At 45.7% G+C, this 18,935-nt stretch overlaps 1 protein-coding gene across 3 annotated transcripts in view; it reads left to right on the top strand.

Moving 5' to 3' along the window:
* Nucleotides 1-17,441, top strand: part of LOC105472329 (tubulin tyrosine ligase like 6) — a 55,719-nt gene extending 38,278 nt beyond the window's left edge. For all 3 annotated transcript variants that reach the window (XM_071082993.1, XM_071082994.1, XM_024789925.2), the window contains 3 exons: nucleotides 8,519-8,888; nucleotides 9,359-9,624; nucleotides 16,706-17,441. In XM_071082993.1, coding sequence (XP_070939094.1) covers nucleotides 8,519-8,888; nucleotides 9,359-9,615 — 627 coding nt within the window. In that variant the 3' untranslated portion in view covers nucleotides 9,616-9,624; nucleotides 16,706-17,441. The remainder of the gene's footprint in view (nucleotides 1-8,518; nucleotides 8,889-9,358; nucleotides 9,625-16,705) is intronic.
* The last annotated feature ends 1,494 nt before the right edge of the window (nucleotides 17,442-18,935 follow it).

The raw sequence follows: 18,935 nt of genomic DNA on the forward strand, positions 1-18,935 counted from the left end.
GTGGGCAGATCATTTGAGGTCAGGAGTTCGCTGAGGCAGGAGAATCGCTTGGACCCAGGAGGGAGAGATTGCAGTGAGCTGAGATTGCGCCATTGCACACCAGCCTGGGCGACAAGAACCAAACTCCATCTCAAAATAAATAAACAAAATGTATTTAAATATAATTTGATTATACATCTCATTCTATGTCCTCTTTTTTTTTTTTTTTTTCTGAGCCCTGTTTTTTTCCTAAGATTAAATTTACTCAAATCTTTTTTTTTTTTTTGAGATGGAGTCTCGCTCTGTCGCCCAGGCTGGAGTGCAGTGGCCGGATCTCAGCTCACTACAAGCTCCGCCTCCCGGGTTCACGCCATTCTCCTGCCTCAGCCTCCCGAGTAGCTGGGACTACAGGCGCCCGCCACCTCGCCCGGCTATTTTTTTGTATTTTTTAGTAGAGACGGGGTTTCACCGTGTTAGCCAGGATGGTCTCGATCTCCTGACCTAGTGATCCACCCGTCTCGGCCTCCCAAAGTGCTGGGATTACAGGCTTGAGCCACCGCGCCCGGCCCTCAAATCTTAACTGTACAATTTCGGCAAATAAATATACCCTATAACCTACAGGCTATAATGATATATCATGATACAGAACATTTTGATATCTCCAGAAAGTTTCCTCCTGTTTCTTCCCAAGCAATCTCCCTCCCCTCATCCCTCCTCAAGGCATCTGCTACCCTAACTCTGACTTCTTTGACTTTTTCAACTTAGTTTTGCCTGTTCTAGAATTTTACGTACATGAAATAATATAGTATATATTCTTTTGTGTATGGCTTCTTTGGTTCAGTACCACATCCCTGAGATAAATCCATGTTGTTGAGCTAATCAGTAGTTTGCTAAATTGTATTTCACTGTACAGACATACTACAGTTTGTTTATCCATTCACCTATTGACAGACTTTTGGGTTGTTCCCAGTTTTTTGTTTGGTTGTTCATTTTATGGTCATTAAAGCTCCTGTGAACATTTTTGTAAACAGCTTTTTGTGGACAAATGTTTTCATTTCCTTGTATAACTACCTAGGAGAAAGATCATTGGATCAAAAGGTAAATCTATATGTAACTTTACAAGAAACTCCAAAGTGACTGTATTATTGTACATTTTAACTAGCAATTTATGAGAGTTCCAGTTGCTCCATAGCTCCATATCTTTGTTAACGTTTTGGTGTTATCTGTCTTTTTTTTTTTTTGAGATAGAGTCTCGCTCTGTTGCCCAGGCTAGAGTGCAGTGGCACAGTCTTGGCTCACTGCAACCTCAGCCTCCAGGGTTCAAGCAATTCTCATGCCTCAGCTTTTAAATTTGAACCACTCTAATGGCTATGTTTTGATATCTCATTGTAGTTTTACTTTGTATTTCCGATGTTTACTGGTTATTTATCTTTCTTTGTCAAGTATGTTCAAGTTTTCATCCCCTCTCTTTTTTCCCCAGCCTCTGAGACAGAACCTCACTCTGTCACCCAGGTTGGAATGCAGTGGCACCATCATAGCTCACTGCAACCTCAAATTCCTGAGCTCAAGGGATCTTCCCTTTCACCTCAGCCTCCTGAGTAGCTGAGACTACAGGCCCTCACCACTGTTCCTGGCTAATCTTTTTGTTGTTGTTGTTGTTGAGATGGAGTCTCACTCTGTTACCCAGGCTGGAGTGCAATGGTGTGGTCTCAGCTCACTGCAACCTCCAACTCCCGGGTTCAAGAGATTCTCCTGCCTCAGCCTCCTGAGTAGCCAGGATTACAGATGAGCACCACCACCCCCAGCTAATTTTTGTATTTTTAGTAGAGACGGGGTTTCACTATGTTGGTCAGGCTGGTCTCAAACTCCTGGCTTTGTGATCAGCCCGCCTCAGCCTCCCAAAGTGCTGGGATTATAGGTGTGAGCCACTACGTCTGGCAATTTTTTTTTTTTTAAGAGACTGAGTCTTGCTTTGTTGCCCAGGCAGGTTTCAAATTCCTGGGCTCAAGCAATCCTCCCACCTCAGCCTCCCAATGTGCTGGGATTACAGGCACAAGCCACTGTGCCTGATCCCCTTTTTGGGTAGGATTGTTTGTCTTTTGATATTCCATTATGGGAATTACTTAATTTATATATTCTGGAAATTTGCCTGTTTTTTTCCTAATAGTGTTTTTTGATTAGTGAAAAATTTTAATTTTGATAAAGTTTATCAATTTTTCTTGTATATGTCTTCCTTCCTTCCTTCCTTCCTTCCTTCCTTCCTTCCTTCCTTCCTTCCTCCCTCCCTCTTTCTTTATTTCTTTCTTGTCTTTTTTTTTTTTTTTTTTTTTTGAGATGGAGTCTCGCTCTGTAGCCCAGACTGGAGCGCAGTGGCATGATCTTGGCTCACTGCAACCTCTGCCTCCCGGGTTCAAGTGATTTTCCTGCCTCAGCCTCCCGAGCAGCTGGGACTACAGGTACACACCACCACACCTGGCTACTTTTTGTATTTTTAGTAGAGACGTAGTTTCGTCATGTTGATCAGGCTGGTCTTGAACCCCTGATCTCAAGTGACCTGTCCGCCTGGGCCTCCCAAAGTGTTGGGATTAAAGGCGTGAGCCACCGCGCCCAGCATGACTGTTGCTTTCTATATCCCATCTAAGAGATTTTTATGTACCTCAGGTCACAAATATATTCTCCTATGTTTTTTCTTTTTTGAGACAGTCTCACTCTGTTCCCAGGCTGGTGTGTGGTGGCACAGTCACGGCTCACTGCAACCTCTGCCTCCCAGGTTCAAGCAATTCTCCTGTCTCAGCCTCCTGAGTAGCTGGGACTACAGGCACCCACCACCATTCCTGGTTAATTTTTGTATTTTTAGTAGAGATGAGGTTTCACCATATTGGTCAGGCTGGTCTCGAACTCCTGACCTCAGGTGATCCTCCCGCCTCAGCCTCCCAAAGTGCTGGGATTACAGGCCTGAACCACTGCACCCAGCCACTCCTATGTTTTTTCTAGAAGTTTTATAACTTTAGCTTTGTGTTTCAGGTTCATGATTCACATCAAATTAATTTTTAAGTATGTTAGATGATGAGATCCAAGGTTTGTTTTTGCCATATATATGTTCAGTAGTACCAAAACTATTTATTGTAAAGACTTTCCTTTATCATTGAATTGCTTTGGTAACTTGACTGAAAAGTGATTGACTATGTAAATGTAGATCTATTTTTGTACTCTAATCTGTTCCTTTGATTTTTTAGGGGTGTGTGTGTGTGTGTGTGTGTGTGTCTATCCTTATGCCAATACCACATTGTCTTGATTACTGAACCCTATATAGAAAATCTTGGAATCAGATAATATAAGTCCTCCACTTTTGCTGTTCTTTTTCAAGACTGTTTTGGGTCTTCTAGGTCCTTTGCATTTCCACTTAAATTATCAATTTTTGCAAAGAAGCACGCTGGGATTCTGATTGGCATTGTGCTGAATCTGCAGAAAATTTTGAGGAGAAACAATTTCTTTAACAATAGTGAATCTTTGGTATTATGCAGCAAGAAATCAAAATAAAACAAAACAAAATAGTGAATCTTCCAATCTTCCAACATGATTTATCTTTCCATTTATTTAGATATACTCTCATTTCCTCAACAAAGTTTTATAGTTTTTAATGTAGACATTCTGCACATCTTTTGTTAAATTTATTCCTATTTGTTTTTTGACAATATTGTAAATGGAATGATTTATTTAGATTTTAATTTCCAGTTGTTTGTTCTTAGCATATAGAAATAATGATTAATGTATACTATCCTGAATTTTGAGACTTAAATTTCTTATGAATTCTAGTTAGTTTTTTTGTTGATTCTTTAGGATTTTCATCATATGTCATTTTCAAATAAAAACAGTTTTACTTCTTTCCAATCATTAGGCTCTTTATTTTTCTTGCTTTATTGCACTGGCTAGGACTTCTGGTACAATGTTGAATAGCGGTGGAGACAGCAAACATCTTTGTCTTGTTTCCAATGTTAGTGGGGAAACATTCCATCTTTTACTATTAAGTATGATGTTCGTTGTCAGGTGTTTGTAGATGCCCTTTATCAGATTGAAAAAGGTCACTTCTGTTCCTAGTTTGCTGAGAGTTTTTAAAAATAATGGATGGGGCCAGGCGCGGTGGCTCAAGCCTGTAATCCCAGCACTTTGGGAGGCCGAGACGGGCGGATCACGAGGTCAGGAAATCGAGACCATCCTGGCTAACACGGTGAAACCCCGTCTCTACTAAAAATACAAAAAATTAGCCGGGCGCGGTGGCGGGCGCCTGTAGTCCCAGCTACTCGGGGGGCTGAGGCGAGAGAATGGCGTAAACCCGGGAGGCGGAGCTTGCAGTGAGCCCAGATAGCGCCACTTCACTCCAGCCTGGGTGACAGAGCGAGACTCCGTCTCAAAAAAAAAAAAAAAAAAATAATGGATGGATGAGGCTGGGTGCAGTGTCTCACGCCTGTAATCCCAACACGTTGGGAGGCCGAGGCGGGCAGATCACCTGAGGTGGGGAGGTTGAGACTAGCCTGACCAACATGGAGAAACCCCGTCTCTACTAAAAATACAAAATTAACTGGATGTGGTGGCGCATGCCTGTAATCTTTAGAACTCCTGGCCTCAAGCAATCCACCCGCCTTGGCTTCCCAAAGTGCTGGGATTATAGGTGTGAGCCACTGCAGCCAGCTGGTCTTAGAGTAGACTACTTTTTTCTCTTGAATGTGGATTATATTTTTCTGTTTTTTTTTTTTTTTTTTTTCATATCTAGTGGGGGTTTTTGTTTTGTTTTGTTTTCAGATAGAATCTCGCTTTGTTACCCGGGCTGCTGGAGTGCAGTGGTGCAATGTCAGCTCACCACAACCTCTGCCACCCGAGTTCAAGTGATTCTTCTGCCTCAGCCTCCCGAGTAGGTGGAATTGCAAGTGCCTATCACCATGCCCGGCTAATTTTTGTATTTCTGGTAGAGACGGGGTTTCATCATGTTGGCTAGGCTGGTCTCAAAACACCTGACCTCAAGTGATCCTCCTGCCTTGTCCTCCCAGAGTTCTGGGATTACAGGTGTGAGCCACCGCACCTGGCTATATCTAGTGGTTTTAAGTTTGGATGCTGGACATCACGAATTATGCATGATGCAGTGATTCATTGTAGAATCTCTGGATTCTGTTTGTTCTAAAGAGCATTATCTATCTATCTATCTATCTATCTATTTATCTATCTATCTATCTAGATAAATATATATATTTTAGTCAAGGTCATCTTGCTCTGTCACCCAAGCTGGAGTGAAGTGGTGTGATCATAGCTCACTATGACCTCAAACTCTCAGGCTCAAGGGATCCTCCTGCCTCAGCCTCCCGAGTATCTAGGACTACAGGAGTGCACCACCATGCCTGGCTAATTTTTAAACAATTATTTTAGAGATGAGGATCTTGCTGTGTTGCTCAGGCTGGTCTCAAACTCTTGGCCTCAAGTGATCCTTCCACCTCTGCCTCCCGAATACTTGGGATTACAGGCATGAACCACCTTGCCCAGCCTAAAGAGTGATTTTTATTTGAACAATCCATTAACTTCACATTCTAAATCTACTGTGGTCAGCAGCAATCGAAATCTTATTAGTTATTTCAGCCTCTAGTGCTTTTTTTTAATTGGGTCCCCTGAGATCCTTTCCTCCCCATTCCACACCCCCCAGCATGTGTAGTTTATCAGTCATGCCAAACTGCACATAAAAGGATTTCACACTTTCACAATTTATACTCTGCATCTCTGGCTTCTCTGACTGCCTCAAACTTTACCTCTAGCCAGTAAGCCTGTGGCTTTCTGCTGCCCACGCCATGTGGATTGTGGGTGTCCTTGGACAAAAAGCTGCAAAGCCGCAGATCTCATCAAGTGCAGTTTCTTTTGTTCCCCAACACTAGCTTTTGTTTGGTTGGTTGGTTGGTTGGTTTTTTTGTTTGTTTTTGAGACAGAGTTTTACCTTTGTCACCCAGGCTGGAGTGCAATGGTATGATCTCAGCTCACTGCAACCTCCACTTCCCAAGTTCAAGTGATTTTCCTGCCTCAGCCTCCTGAGTAGCTGGCATTACAGGCATCTGCCAGCACACCTGGCTAATTTTTGTATTTTTAGTAGAGATGGGGTTTCACCATGTTGGCCAGGCTGGTCTCAAATTCCTGATCTCAGCTGATCCACCCACCTCAGCCTCCCAAAGTGCTGAGATTACAGGCGTGAGCCACCTTGCCTGGCCTTAAGACTAGGTTTCAACTGCCCGTTTCACCCTATCAGTTCTCCAAGGTAGGGACATACAGGTTGCCTTTGCTTCTCCCTCACTATAAATAATGCTGCAGTGAACATCCATCTATATGTTTTTTTATTATGATAAAATATATATCACATAAAACTTACCATTTTAATTATTTTTAAGTGTATAATTCAGTGTCATTAAGGACAGACACACATTTGTGCAGTGATCATCGCTATCTACTTCCAGAATTTTTCCATCACCCTAAACAGAAAATCTGTACCCATTAAACATGACTCTTCATTCTCCCCTCCCCTCAGCCCCTGGAAACCCCTGTTCTCCTTTCTGTCTCTAGGAATTTGACTACTCTAGGGACCTCATATAAGTGGAACATATAGTATTTGTGCTTTTGCGTCTGGCTTATTTCACTTAGCATAAGGTTTTCAAGGTTCAGTCATGTTACAGCATGTGTCAGAATTTCCTTCCTTTTGAAGACCGAATAATATTCCATTATATATATTTAGGGTTTATACCATTTTGTTTATCCCTTCATCTGTTGTGAACATTTGAGTTTTCTACTTTTTAGCTATTGTGAATAATGCTGCTGTAAACACTGGTGTATGTTTTTTTCTTTTTTCTTTCTTTTTTTTCCTGAGATGAAATCTTGCTCTTTTCCCCCAGGCTGGAGTGCAGTGGCACGATCTTGGCTCACTGCAACCTCTGCCTCCCAGGTTCAAGTGATTCTCCTGCCTCAGCCTCCCGAGTACCTGGGATTACGGGCTCCCGCCACCACGCCTGGCTAGTTTTTGTATTTTTAGTAGAGATGGGGTTTCACCATGTTGGCCAGGCTGGTCTCGAACTCCTGAGGTGATCCGCCCACCTCAGCCTCCCAAAGTGCTGGGATTACAGGGATGAGCCACGGCACCCAGCCTGTTTTTTTCTTTTTTGAGACAGAGTCTCACTCTGTCATTCAGGTTGCAGTACAGTGGCACCATCTTGGCTCACTGTAACCTCCATCTCCCAGGCTCAAGCAGTTCTCTCACCTCAGCCTCCCAAGTAGCTGGGACCACAGGTGCACACCACCATGCCCAGCTAATTTTTGGTAGAGACAGGATTTTGCCATGTCTGCCAGGCTGGTCTCAAACTCCTAAACTCAAGCAATCTGCCTGCCTCAGCCTCCCAAAGTGCTGGGATTACAGATGTGAGCCACCATGACCGGCCACAGTGTATGTATTTTTCAAGAGCTGTCTAATAACTTATTAACTATATATACCTAGCAGAAGATTTGCTAGGTCACAGAATATTTGTAATTTTACTTTGCCAAATATTTCTAGGTGGTTCAGAATGCCTATAGCAGCCTAAATTCTCAGCAGCAGGAGGTTCCTCTTCCTCTGCACAACACTGGCATTACCTAACTTTCTATTTTTTGCCAGTTTGATGGCTGTAAAATAATACCTAGGCCAGGAGTGGTTTGTTTGATTTTTTTTTGTTTGGTTTTGAGACAGAGTTTCACTCTTGTCACCCAGGCTGGAGTGCAATGGTGCGATCTTGGCTCACTGCAACCTCCACTTCCCAAGTTCAAGTGATTCTACTGCCTCCAGGAGGCAGGAGATTACAGGTTCATGCCTGTAATCCCAGCACTTTGGGAGGCTGAGGTGGGCTGATCACTTGAACCCAGGAGTTTGAGACCAGCCTGAGCAACATGGCAAAACCCCATCTCTACAAAAAATACAAAAGCTGGACGTGACGGTGCATGCCTGTGGTCCCAACTACTTGGGAGACAGAGGTGGGAGGATTGCTTGAGCCCAGGAGGTGGAGGTTAGAGTGAGCCAAGATTGCACCACTGTGCTCCAGCCAGGGTGACAGGGCGAGACCCTGTCTCAAATAATAACAATAACAATAGTAATACCTATTGTTCTGATGGCCAATCTTTGTTGTTTATAATCTGTCTCATGTTTAGAGACTTTTAGAGGAGGCTGTAGAGTCTTCTACCATCTTCTGCCCTACTGTTTAACCAATTCATGGTGAGGAGACTATTCTAACCTAATCTTTCTTGCTGCTAATGAATCAGCTCTTAATCTGTTTATTTTAATCAAGAATAGCATGGGAGCTGGGCATGGTGGCACTCACATGTAGTCCCGGCTACTTGGGAGGCTGAGGCGGGAGGATCACTTGAGCCCAATTCGAGACCAGCCTGGGCAGCATAGCAAGACCTTGTCTCAAAAAATAAAAATAAAAAAGAATAGCATAGGAAGGAACCCTTAGCTTTCCGCAGTCTCATTTTGAACTGTCTTTTCTTCCAGCACTTAACCTCAGTAGAAACTGCCCCAGAATCCACCATCCAAGTCTCAATCTCCCCAAAGTCTCCACCAACCCTGGCCGTGACCACCAGCTCTGAGTACAGTGGCCCAGAGATGGATAGGGTGGTATCCTTTAAATGCAAGAAGCAGCAGACCCCTCCACAGTTAATCCAGAAGGAAATGTTAAAACCTCTTCTGCCCACAAAACCCAAGAGCTTCTGGGGGAGTCCAAACACAAACTGGAGTTTGCTGAAGAGTGACATGAAGAAGCCACAATTGCTATCCGAGCTACTGACCAAGCTTCAACTGAGGGGAAAGCTCTCCTTCTTCCCAGCTCACTACAACCCCAAGCTGGGAATGAATAGCCTGTCACGTGAGTACCAGTGTGTTCAGGGATGTGCCAGGAGCTTAAAGGGGAGACAGACCGATAGAACCAGTCCTAATCTGTGGGGAGCTCCCAGTCTTTGGAGGGGGGACAGCCCTTGTCCTCAGGGAAACCCCAGTCTGATGGTGGAGACACAGTTGGTACCATTAGGAGGCCTCTAGTCTGATTGGGAAGACAAAGAAGATAAAAACAGAATGCTGTCCAAGTCCCTTCTTCAACATTTCCTAGTTCTCATTCACATGAGGCTCATTCAGCTGAGGCTGCACCAGTTATTGATGTTAAGTATGAAAAAATGGGGAAGGAAAACTATTTGGAGCAAAGGAGCAATGGCTGATTCTGGCTCAAAGAGCTTCAGCCAGTTATAGGCCATGGAACCCTACTGGGAGGTGGTCTTCACCAGGAATTTGTGCTGAATCCAGCAGCACAAATCACTGATGCTTATGACTTTGCCTTTCCAGAAAACGCCTCCCTGCCTGGGGAGTGCCACTCCTGCAGTGACAGCTCTGGCGAGAAGAGGCAGCTGGATATGCCCTCCCTCCTCTTGCAGGGTCCTCAGAGCTATAATGTTACTCTGAGGGACCTGCTGGTGATTACTACTCCAGCCCGACTGGATCCAAGGCCTTGCAGAAGCCACACAAATGCTATGAGGGACCCGTGTATGCAGGATCAAGAAGCATACAGCCATTGCCTGATCTCTGGCCAAAAAGGATGTTAGAGGAGCTAGGTAGGCCCACACATATTCCCTTAATGCATTTGGTGCGTTGGCAGATGCTCTGTGTTTTTCTGGAATGTTGGATAGGTAGGAGGATGGATGGATTGATAAAGACATACAGGTAAGTAGACAATGAAGACTTAGTCAAAATGTGACCCTGGCTGGCCGCAATGGCTCATGCCTATAATCCCAGTACTTTGGGAGGCCAAGGCAGGAGGATCCCTTGAGCCAATGAGTTTGAGACCAGCCTGGGCAACATAAGAGAGACCGAATCTCTACAAAAAATTTAAAAATTAGCTGGGTGTGGTGGCACATGCCTGTGGTCCCAGCTACTTGAGAGGCTGAGGCGAGAAGACCCCTTGATGTAAGGGGTTCAAGACCAACCTGGGCAACATAGCAAGACCCTGTCTCTACAAAAAATTTAAAAATTAGGCTGGGTGTGGTGGCTTACGCCTGTAATCCCAGACTTTGGGAGGCGGAGGTGGGCGGATCATGCGGTCAGGAAATTGAGACCATTCTGGCTAACACAGTGGAACCCTGTCTCTACAAAAATACAAAAAATTAGCTGGGCATGGTATCACACGCCTGTAGTCCCAGCCACTCAGGAGGTTGAGGCTTGCCTCCTGAGGGAGGGAGAGGGAGGGAAGGGTTAGGAGGGAGAGGTTGCAGTGAGCTGAGATTGCGCCACTGCACTCCAGCCTGGGTGACAGAGTGACTCCGTCTCAAATAATAGTAATAATAATAATTTAAAAATTAGCTGGGTGTGGTGGAGCATGCCTGTGGTCCCAGCTGCTTGGGAAGCCAAGGTAGAAGGATTCATTGAACACAGAGCTCAAGGTTGCAGTGAGCAGGGATTGCACCACTGCACTCCAGCCTGGGTGACAGAGCAATGCTCTGTCTCCAAAAAAAAAAAAAAAAAAAGTGACCCCCTTGCTATGTATTAATATATTTCTGATAGAACTGATCTGCCCCTACTAGGCATTTTGCCTTGTCTTCCACTTATGGCTAAAATTGAGATAGTCATATATGGAGATCCCAGAAGTAGAAGCATGTCAACCATGATGGGTTGATTTTCACACCCTTCAAGCTATGCTGCCTGGTCTAGGCCTAGATCACTTGCCCCAAAGGCTGGCCCTGTAATGGAGTGTGCTGAGGGCACAGAGCAACAGGGCAGCAGAGACTGAGATGTGGAACCAAAGGCCTTTGAGAAGCTTTGGTTCCACCGTGCAAAAGGCCCCAGGAGATGGTAGGATGCCCTCCATCTGAACTTCAGTGCTTCTGAGGGAAGGTTATATGTAAGAACTTGGGAGAACCATACAACATAGAGCTGTGGAATTAAGGGATCTGTGCTGCTTGACTGTCTAAAGAAGGAGGCTAGAGATTTGAATCATCTCCCTCCACCCTACCACCCAAAGCTTTACTGTGAGCAGACACTCTGACCTGGCCCCTTGTGACCAGTAGCTCACACTGCAGGAGGGCCTGCAAGGAAACATCCAACCCATACAGATCACCTTGGGTGCCTGTAAAAATGCATATTCCAGGGCCTCCTCCCAGAAATTCTGATTTAGTAGCTCCTGGGGGGAGAGCCCAGGAATCTGCATTTTATGAAGCTCCTCTGGGTGATTCTGATAGTCCTGTCACCATGCTCAGAGAAGAGCTGGGCCTGATGTTTCCCCATTTCCCTGATGATAGGAATCATATGAGGGCCCTTGTTTAAGCCTATAGTTTCTCAGGGCAAACCCCCTGGGAATTCTGGCATAAGAGGGCTGGGAAGGGGCCCTGGGAATTTGTCTTTTGAACAAGTCTTTTAAATATGGGTAATAGGTCAGGCGCGGTGGCTCGTGCCTGTAATCCCAGCACTTTGGGAGGCCCAGGCGGGCACATCACTAGGTCAGGAGTTCGAGACCAGCCTAGCCAATATGGTGAAACCCCATCTCTACTAAAAATACAAAAAGTAAGCTGGGTGTGGTGGCTCACGCCTGTAATCCCAGCACTTTGGGAGGCCGAGGCGGGTGGGTCACAAGGTCAGGAGTTCAAGACCAGCCTGGCCAAGATGGTGAAATCCCGCCTCTACTAAAAATACAAAAATTAGCCGGTCATGGTAGCGGGTGCCTGTAGTCCCAGCTACTTGGGAGGTTGAGGCAGGAGAATGGCATGAACCCAGGAGGCGGAGCTTGCAGTGAAACAAGATCGCGCCACTGCACTCCAGCCTGGGTGACAGAGTGAGACTCCATCTCAAAAAGACAACAACAAAAACAAAAAACCCCAAAAAGTAGCCGGGCATGATGGCACATGCCTGTAGTCCCAGCTACAGTTGCAGTGAGCTGAGACTGCGCCACTGTGCTCCAACCTGGGCGACACAGCGAGACTCCATCTCCAAAAAACAAAACAAAACAACAACAACAACAACAACAAAAACATATGGGTAATAAGTACTTGTCTTACACGTGGACCCAGGCCTAGGCAGAGGAGCCTGTTACAGCCAGCCCTGACCTGTGGGCCTGTTATTGGAGCAAAACTCTCTGATCCTTGAGGAGCTCCAACCCACGACCACTATCTTCAATTCTTGTGCCTCAGCCTCTTGAGTAGCTGGGGCTACAGGCATGTGCCTCCATGCCCAGCCAATTTCTGTATTTCTAGTAGATATGGGGTTTTGCCATGTTGGACAGGTTGGTCTCAAACTCCTGGCCTCAAGCGATTCACCCACCTCGGCCTCCCAAAGTGCTGGGATTACAGATACGAGCCACCGCACCCACCCTGTTTCTACTATTTAAAAAAGAGAGGGGCCGGGCGCGGTGGCTCAAGCCTGTAATCCCAGTATTTTGGGAGGCCAAGACGGGCGGATCACGAGGTCAGGAGATCGAGACCGTCCTGGCTAACACGGTGAAACCCCGTCTCTACTAAAAAATACAAAAAAAAACTAGCCGGGCGAGGTGGCTGGCGCCTGTAGTCCCAGCTACTCGGGAGGCTGAGGCAGGAGAATGGCGTAAACCTGGGAGGCGGAGCTTGCAGTGAGCTGAGATCGGGCCATACTGCACTTCAGCCTGGGCGACAGAGCGAGACTCCATCTCAAAAATAAATAAATAAATAAATAATTAAATAAAAAATAGAAAAGAGAGGATGATGTACAGATTACCATGAGAACTTGTATTCAATAGGACTGTTAAATGAAATAATAATGATCAGAAGCCACACAAAGAAAGGGAAGAGATCATTATATGAAGAGGATGTGATAAGGTGCTTCCTGCATTGACCGTTGAATTTGGCTCTGAACCTCTTAGCAGAAAAGGCCAGACATAGCATCCTGTTTTGGTCCTTTTTGTCCAATCATACTAGAGAGTCCCTAGCGGCATGGACTATGTCTCTGCCATCAGATGGGGGTCTCCCTGAGGACAGGAACTTTATTCCTCCCCCTCAAGATTGGGGGCTCCTCAAAGATTGGGACTGGTTCTGTTGGTTTCTCTCCCCACGCGCAAGCTCCAGGTACATCCCTGTGTACACTGGCCCTCACCTACTTGGAGTTGTAGTGAGCTGAGAAACAGCGAACCTTGGTGAATGCCTCTGATATCAGATGCTGATTCTTCATGTCACTTTTTAGCAATGTGAGCTGAGATTCCCTAAGGAGCTCTGGTATTTTGTAGGCAGAGATGGTTTCAATATTTTCTCGTAGGTGAGTAAAAATAAGTTGAGTAGTTCTTTAGGGAAGACTTCTTTCCCTGAAACAGCATTTTATCATGTGGAGTCTCATAGGTCTTTACTGCCATAATAAACAATGGCTGAGGGCACTGTCATGTGTTAGTATGAGTCATGGTGCTGGGCATGGTGGCAAGTGCCTGTGGTCCCAGCTACTTGGGAGGCTGAGGCAGAAGGATTGCTTGAGTCCAGGAGTTCCGGGCTGTAATGCGCTATCCTGATTGGGTATCCACACTAAGTTTGGCATCAGTATGATGACCTCCCAGGAGCTGGGGACCACCAGGTTGCCTAAGGAAGGGTAAACCAAGACGGAAATGGAGCAGGTCAAAACTTCCATGCTCATCAGTAGTGGGATCACGCTGCTGAATATCCATTGCACTCCGGCCTAGGCAACATAGCGAGACCCCGTCTCTAAAAAAAGAAAAAATCAGGGTGATAGATGGTGATAGTTGCCCTTTTTTGCTAGCTGACTATAAAAGCGCCAGCACTCTTCTAGATAAATATTTTATCCAATTGAATTTCAATCACAATTGCACACTTTATTTTTATTTTCTTTGGAGACAGTCTTGTTCTGTTGTGCAGGCTGGACTGCAGTGATAGGATCATGGATCACCATAATCTCAAACTCCAGGGCTCAAGCCATCCTCCTGCCTCAGCCTCCCATGTAGCTAGGACTACTGGTGCACATCGTGATATCCAGCTAATTTAAAAATTATTTGTAGGCCGGGCGCGGTGGCTCAAGCCTGTAATCCCAGCACTTTGGGAGGCCGAGACGGGCGGATCACGAGGTCAGGAGATCGAGACCATCCTGGGTAACACAGTGAAACCCCGTCTCTACTAAAAATACAAAAACTTAGCCGGGCGAGGTGGCAGGCGCCTGTAGTCCCAGCTACTCGGGAGGCTGAGACAGGAGAATGGCGTGAACCCGGGAGGCGGAGCTTGCAGTGAGCTGAGATCCGGCCACTGCACTCCAGCCTGGGTGACAGAGCGAGACTCCGTCTCAAAAAAAAAAAAAAAAAAAAAAATTATTTGTGTAGCACAGGGTCTCCCATGTTGCCTAGACTGGTCTTGAACTCCTGGCCTCAAACAATCCTCTTGCTTCGGCTTCCCAAAACTCTGGGATTACAGGTGTGAGCCATTGCACTTAGCCGTGAACTTTAGAAAGGAAAAAAAAAAAAAACAAAAAAAACAAAAACAAAATCAAAAAACAACTGATACTCAAAGAGCATAAGGCTTAACATTCAGCAGATCTCCCCGTTTTTAATTGGCACAGCAAGGATTTAGGTCAGATGCTTTTGATTCTCAAGTCCCAAGCTCTTGAAGCCATATTATCTGTCTGTTAAATTATACTTTTCATATTAAGTCTTTAGTTAGAGCTGACGTGACAATAAGTAGCTCTTCAGTGGAGGCATTTCTGCAGGTAGCAGATATGACAAAGACCAAGCAGAGTCTCCTAGAATAACATATGGGGTCACCAGATCTCAGAGCTGGCCCCCTGCTTTTAGGCCAAATAATGGCTTCTAAAACCTCTCTCCAAACTAATCAGACCATAAAGGACTTACACATAAAAAAGCAAACTCACAAAAGACTAATTATATATAGCAGTATGTCCATTGGAGTGCATGATATTGATGCATTGATTTACAGATGGAGCAGAATGTGGTGTGAAAAGAGGTCTTCTGCACAAGAAATAATGGTTGAAGGAAAGAAGGAAGAGCAAGCAGAGGCCCCAGTTGAGGATCAGGGGTTTCTTTGGAAAGCGTAATAGTAATAACACCTTCCACACATCAGGTTTACAGACCATATCTCATGGAATCCTCACATTGACAACGTGAGGTTGGCAAGGCAGACGTTATTACCTTATGCCCAGTTTGCAAGTGAAGAAACTCAAGGTTGAGGATGTTAAATGACTTGCTCAACCTCACACAAGTGATGGACTGGACAAACAGCTCTATATTTCTTCCTCTATACCACCTGGTCACGAACTTGGCACCCATCCTGACCCATGTGAGGAATGGAGCCCTGACAAACTCCTCCATTTTTCTGCTTTAGTGGCTAGAATCTCATTCTTCTTCCTCTGGATCCACTTTCACAGGGGGTTGGTCACTGAGTCCAGGGTGCAGATCTGTATAACAGTTGAATTCTAGGGGATAAACAACCTATTTGGTAGGATTTTCTTTCTTTCTTTCTTTTTTTTTTTTTTGAGACAGGGTCTTACTGTGTCATCCAGGCTGGAGTGCAGTGGCACTATCACGGCTCACTTCAGCCTTGACTTCCCAGGCTCAGCTGATTTTCCCACTTCTGCCTCCCGAGTAGCTGGGGTGACAGGTGCTTGTCACCATGCTTGGCTAACTTTTTCTTTTCTTTCTTTCTTTTTTTTTTTTTGAGATGGAGTCTCCCTCTGTTGCCCAGGCTGGAGTTCAGTGATGCGATCTCGATCTCAGCTTACTGCAACCTCTGCTTCCCAGGTTCAAGTGATTCTCCTGCTTCCGCTGGCTAACTTTTTCTTTCTGTTGTTGTTGTTGCTGCTGCTGTTGTTTGTTTTTTGTGTGTTTGTTTGTTTTTTGAGACGGAGTCTTGCTCTGTCACTCAGGCTGGAATACAGTGGTGTGATCTTGGCTCACTGCAACTTTCACCTCCCAGGTTCAAGTGATTTTCCTGCCTCAGCCACCTGAGTAGCTGAGACTGCAGGTGTGCCACCATTCCTGGCTAATTTTTGGATGTAGCTTTAGTAGAGATGGAGTTTCTCCATGTTGGCCAGGCTGGTCTCAAATTCTTGACCTCAAGTGATCCATCTGCCTCAGCTTCCCAAAGAACTGGGATTACAGGCATGAACCACTGTGCCTGGCCTCATTTTGTAAGATTTTAAGAGTGACTCATGGCTTGGTAAAGTGGGATGCCTGGCATCTTACTGAATCAGTGGTACCTGCAGTGATGGTGATGCTGTTGCTGATGAGGATGATATTGTGCTGATGGTGATGAGCCCAGCATGAACTGGCCCAAGACACACTTCCCATTGGTGTACTAAAAGCTTTTCATATATTGTCTCGGTCCTCAAGGCATTGTTGTTGTCTTTTTCCAAATGGGGAAACCAAGGCTGAGAGGGGTTAAGTAACTTGTCCAAGGGCATACAGCTTCTTAACCACTATAACATTCTCTCCAGCCAGCCATCTTGGCTGCTCTTAAATGATCCATATCCAATGTTTCAGGCAAGAAGGCTGCAGGAAGATGAATGTTGTGTAGGTAGAATGAGTTTCTGGTGATTACGGATATGAGTCACCTAAGCATCTTTTGATCCACTAGATATGAATGGTGATGATGAGTTAATTGACTTTAATATTCTGGAGGCAATTTTAAAGGAAAATCTAAAAATATATATATATATGTATTTTTTTTCCAGAATCAGACTGGATCTCTGCCACTTTTCTCTTCCTACCTCTCAACTTGCAGGAAACGGTTTGTCTCTTCCGACAGTGTCTCCAGTGTTCACAGAATCAACTGAAGTTTTGTTTCCTCATCTAGATATCCTTGTCTTCCATTAGCTCCTATTAGCAGCACTGGGGCCAACAGCCCTGCCTTTGTGCCCTCCCAGTTAGCTTACAGTGCTAAAGGACCATGATTTCTTGGATTGGTGCTGCCCCAGGACACACCCCAGTTGCCCTACCAGTGGCACTTCTCTGGGTTCCTCACATGGCACCATCATCCAGAATATTCCCCCCAGATAAAGCAACTTGGGGTGTAGTGTTTCAGAGAAGGACTCATGATTTCCAGGAGTCAAAAGCCCTCAGTCCACCAACAGAACTATGCCAGTTGGTCTTCATCTCCAGGATAAAAGATGAGGTCAGGGATGGGCATAGTGCATAACTCTGAGCCCTGAGTGAGAGAACTGAGGCAGCTGCAACTTCACAAGGTCAAGGCCCGACCTCCGCCCATCCCCTCCAGCCCAAAGACTTGCCACCTCAGTGCCTGAGCATCTTCTGGTGACCTCCCTCAGCAGCCCAACTTAATCTCACCAGTGAAAACAGAGGTGAGGCGAGAGTACCCAGCCTGAAGATGCTTCTTCTATCAACCTGCAGAAATGTTACACTTTCCCTTCAGGCATCCATTAATAAAAGAAATTGCCATGCTTACTGCCAGGAGGAGGAGCCTGATCTGGAGGGAGAATGGGAAGGGAAGGTTGTGGGGAGACAGTTATCCTGAGTACCCCTCACTAAGAAAGCTCCAGGCCAGGCACGGTGGCTCATGCCTGTAATCCCAGCACTTTGGGAGGTTGAGGCAGGCAGATCACCTGAGGTGAGGAGTTCAAGACCAGCTTGGCAAACATGGCGAAACCCCATCTCTACTAAAAATATAAAAATTAGCCAGGTGTGGTGGCAAGCACCTGTAGTCCTAGCTACTCAGGAAGCTGAGGCAGGAGAATTGCTTGAACCCAGAAGGCAGAGGTTGCAGTGAGCCGAGATTGCGCCACTGCACTCCAGCCTGGGCGACAGAGCGAGACTCCGTTTAAAAAAAAAAAAGCTCCGAATACATTGAAAATATGTCAGGAACCTTTGAAGACTTTCTTGGGACAAGTGGTCTACAGTAAGCCCTGCCCTCTTTACTAGGAGCCCAGGGCCTGCTGTTGCCCTCTCTGGGGCACTCTGACTCCTCCAACTGTGCCCAACAGGGCCTGGCCAGACCCCAGGCATAACATCTTTCCTTATCTGCCAGCTCACTCTCTGCCCTTTCCAGGAATGTGATCCATTTTGCTTCATTCGCTCTTCCTGAGTCCGTTCCCTGGTGAGACCTTTGGGGTGTGTGGGGCAGAGGTGGAAGAAGTAACTTCTGAAGACAAGCACTTGCTTCACAGTGTTGACCCGGCTTTGCCTTAAGGATTTCCAATAGAATGAATTTCTGGCCTCAAGAATGTCAGGGAAACCTGGGATGCTTGAAACCCACAGTACCCTTCAGGCAAATGACCTTAATTATCCAAGATATTGAATGGAGACGTTAGACTCAAGTCATTTGTGTCCAGCTCTGAAACACACATGTGTACACGTCATCCCCATGTGGGCCTGGTTTTCAGGGATTCCGGGATAGTGTTCTTTTTAGTAAGTAGTCAAGGCCCACCAGGATGGCAAAAGAAGCCAAGGCCTGGTTATCCCAGCAGACAAGTAAAAACTTAATTGCCATCCCAGCCTCCACAAGCCCATTCCTGACGCCATTCAGAAGGCTCAAAACAGACTGATGTGAGGCCACTTTTCCCATTGTTCTCATCAGGTTGTCAGAGATCATAGCCTGGCCCAAGCAAAAGATGTAAGACTTGCTGAAAAGGGGCTTCCTGGAATCTCTACATCTCTCCCCTTTTCTCCCTGGTCACCAGTTCCAGCCAGTCAAGGTTCCTGAGCTGATAAAAAGGGAGTCTCTTAATAAGATGATGCCAGAATTATTTGGCTTTCTATGGGACACTGTGGTGCCAGCACCTTTGCTCCTAGAGACAGGGCATGCAATCTGTGCAGTCGCACAGGGTCCTGCACTTAGAAAAGCCCTGTGTTTGGCTTAAGGCCTTATTGCCACCATCTTGAAATTCTGAATCATTTTTGAACACGGAACTCTGCGTTTTCATTTTGCAGTAGGCCTGCCAAATTGTG

This window comes from Macaca nemestrina, chromosome 17 (genome assembly GCF_043159975.1).
Source record: "Macaca nemestrina isolate mMacNem1 chromosome 17, mMacNem.hap1, whole genome shotgun sequence".
Taxonomy (NCBI): Eukaryota; Metazoa; Chordata; class Mammalia; order Primates; family Cercopithecidae; genus Macaca; species Macaca nemestrina.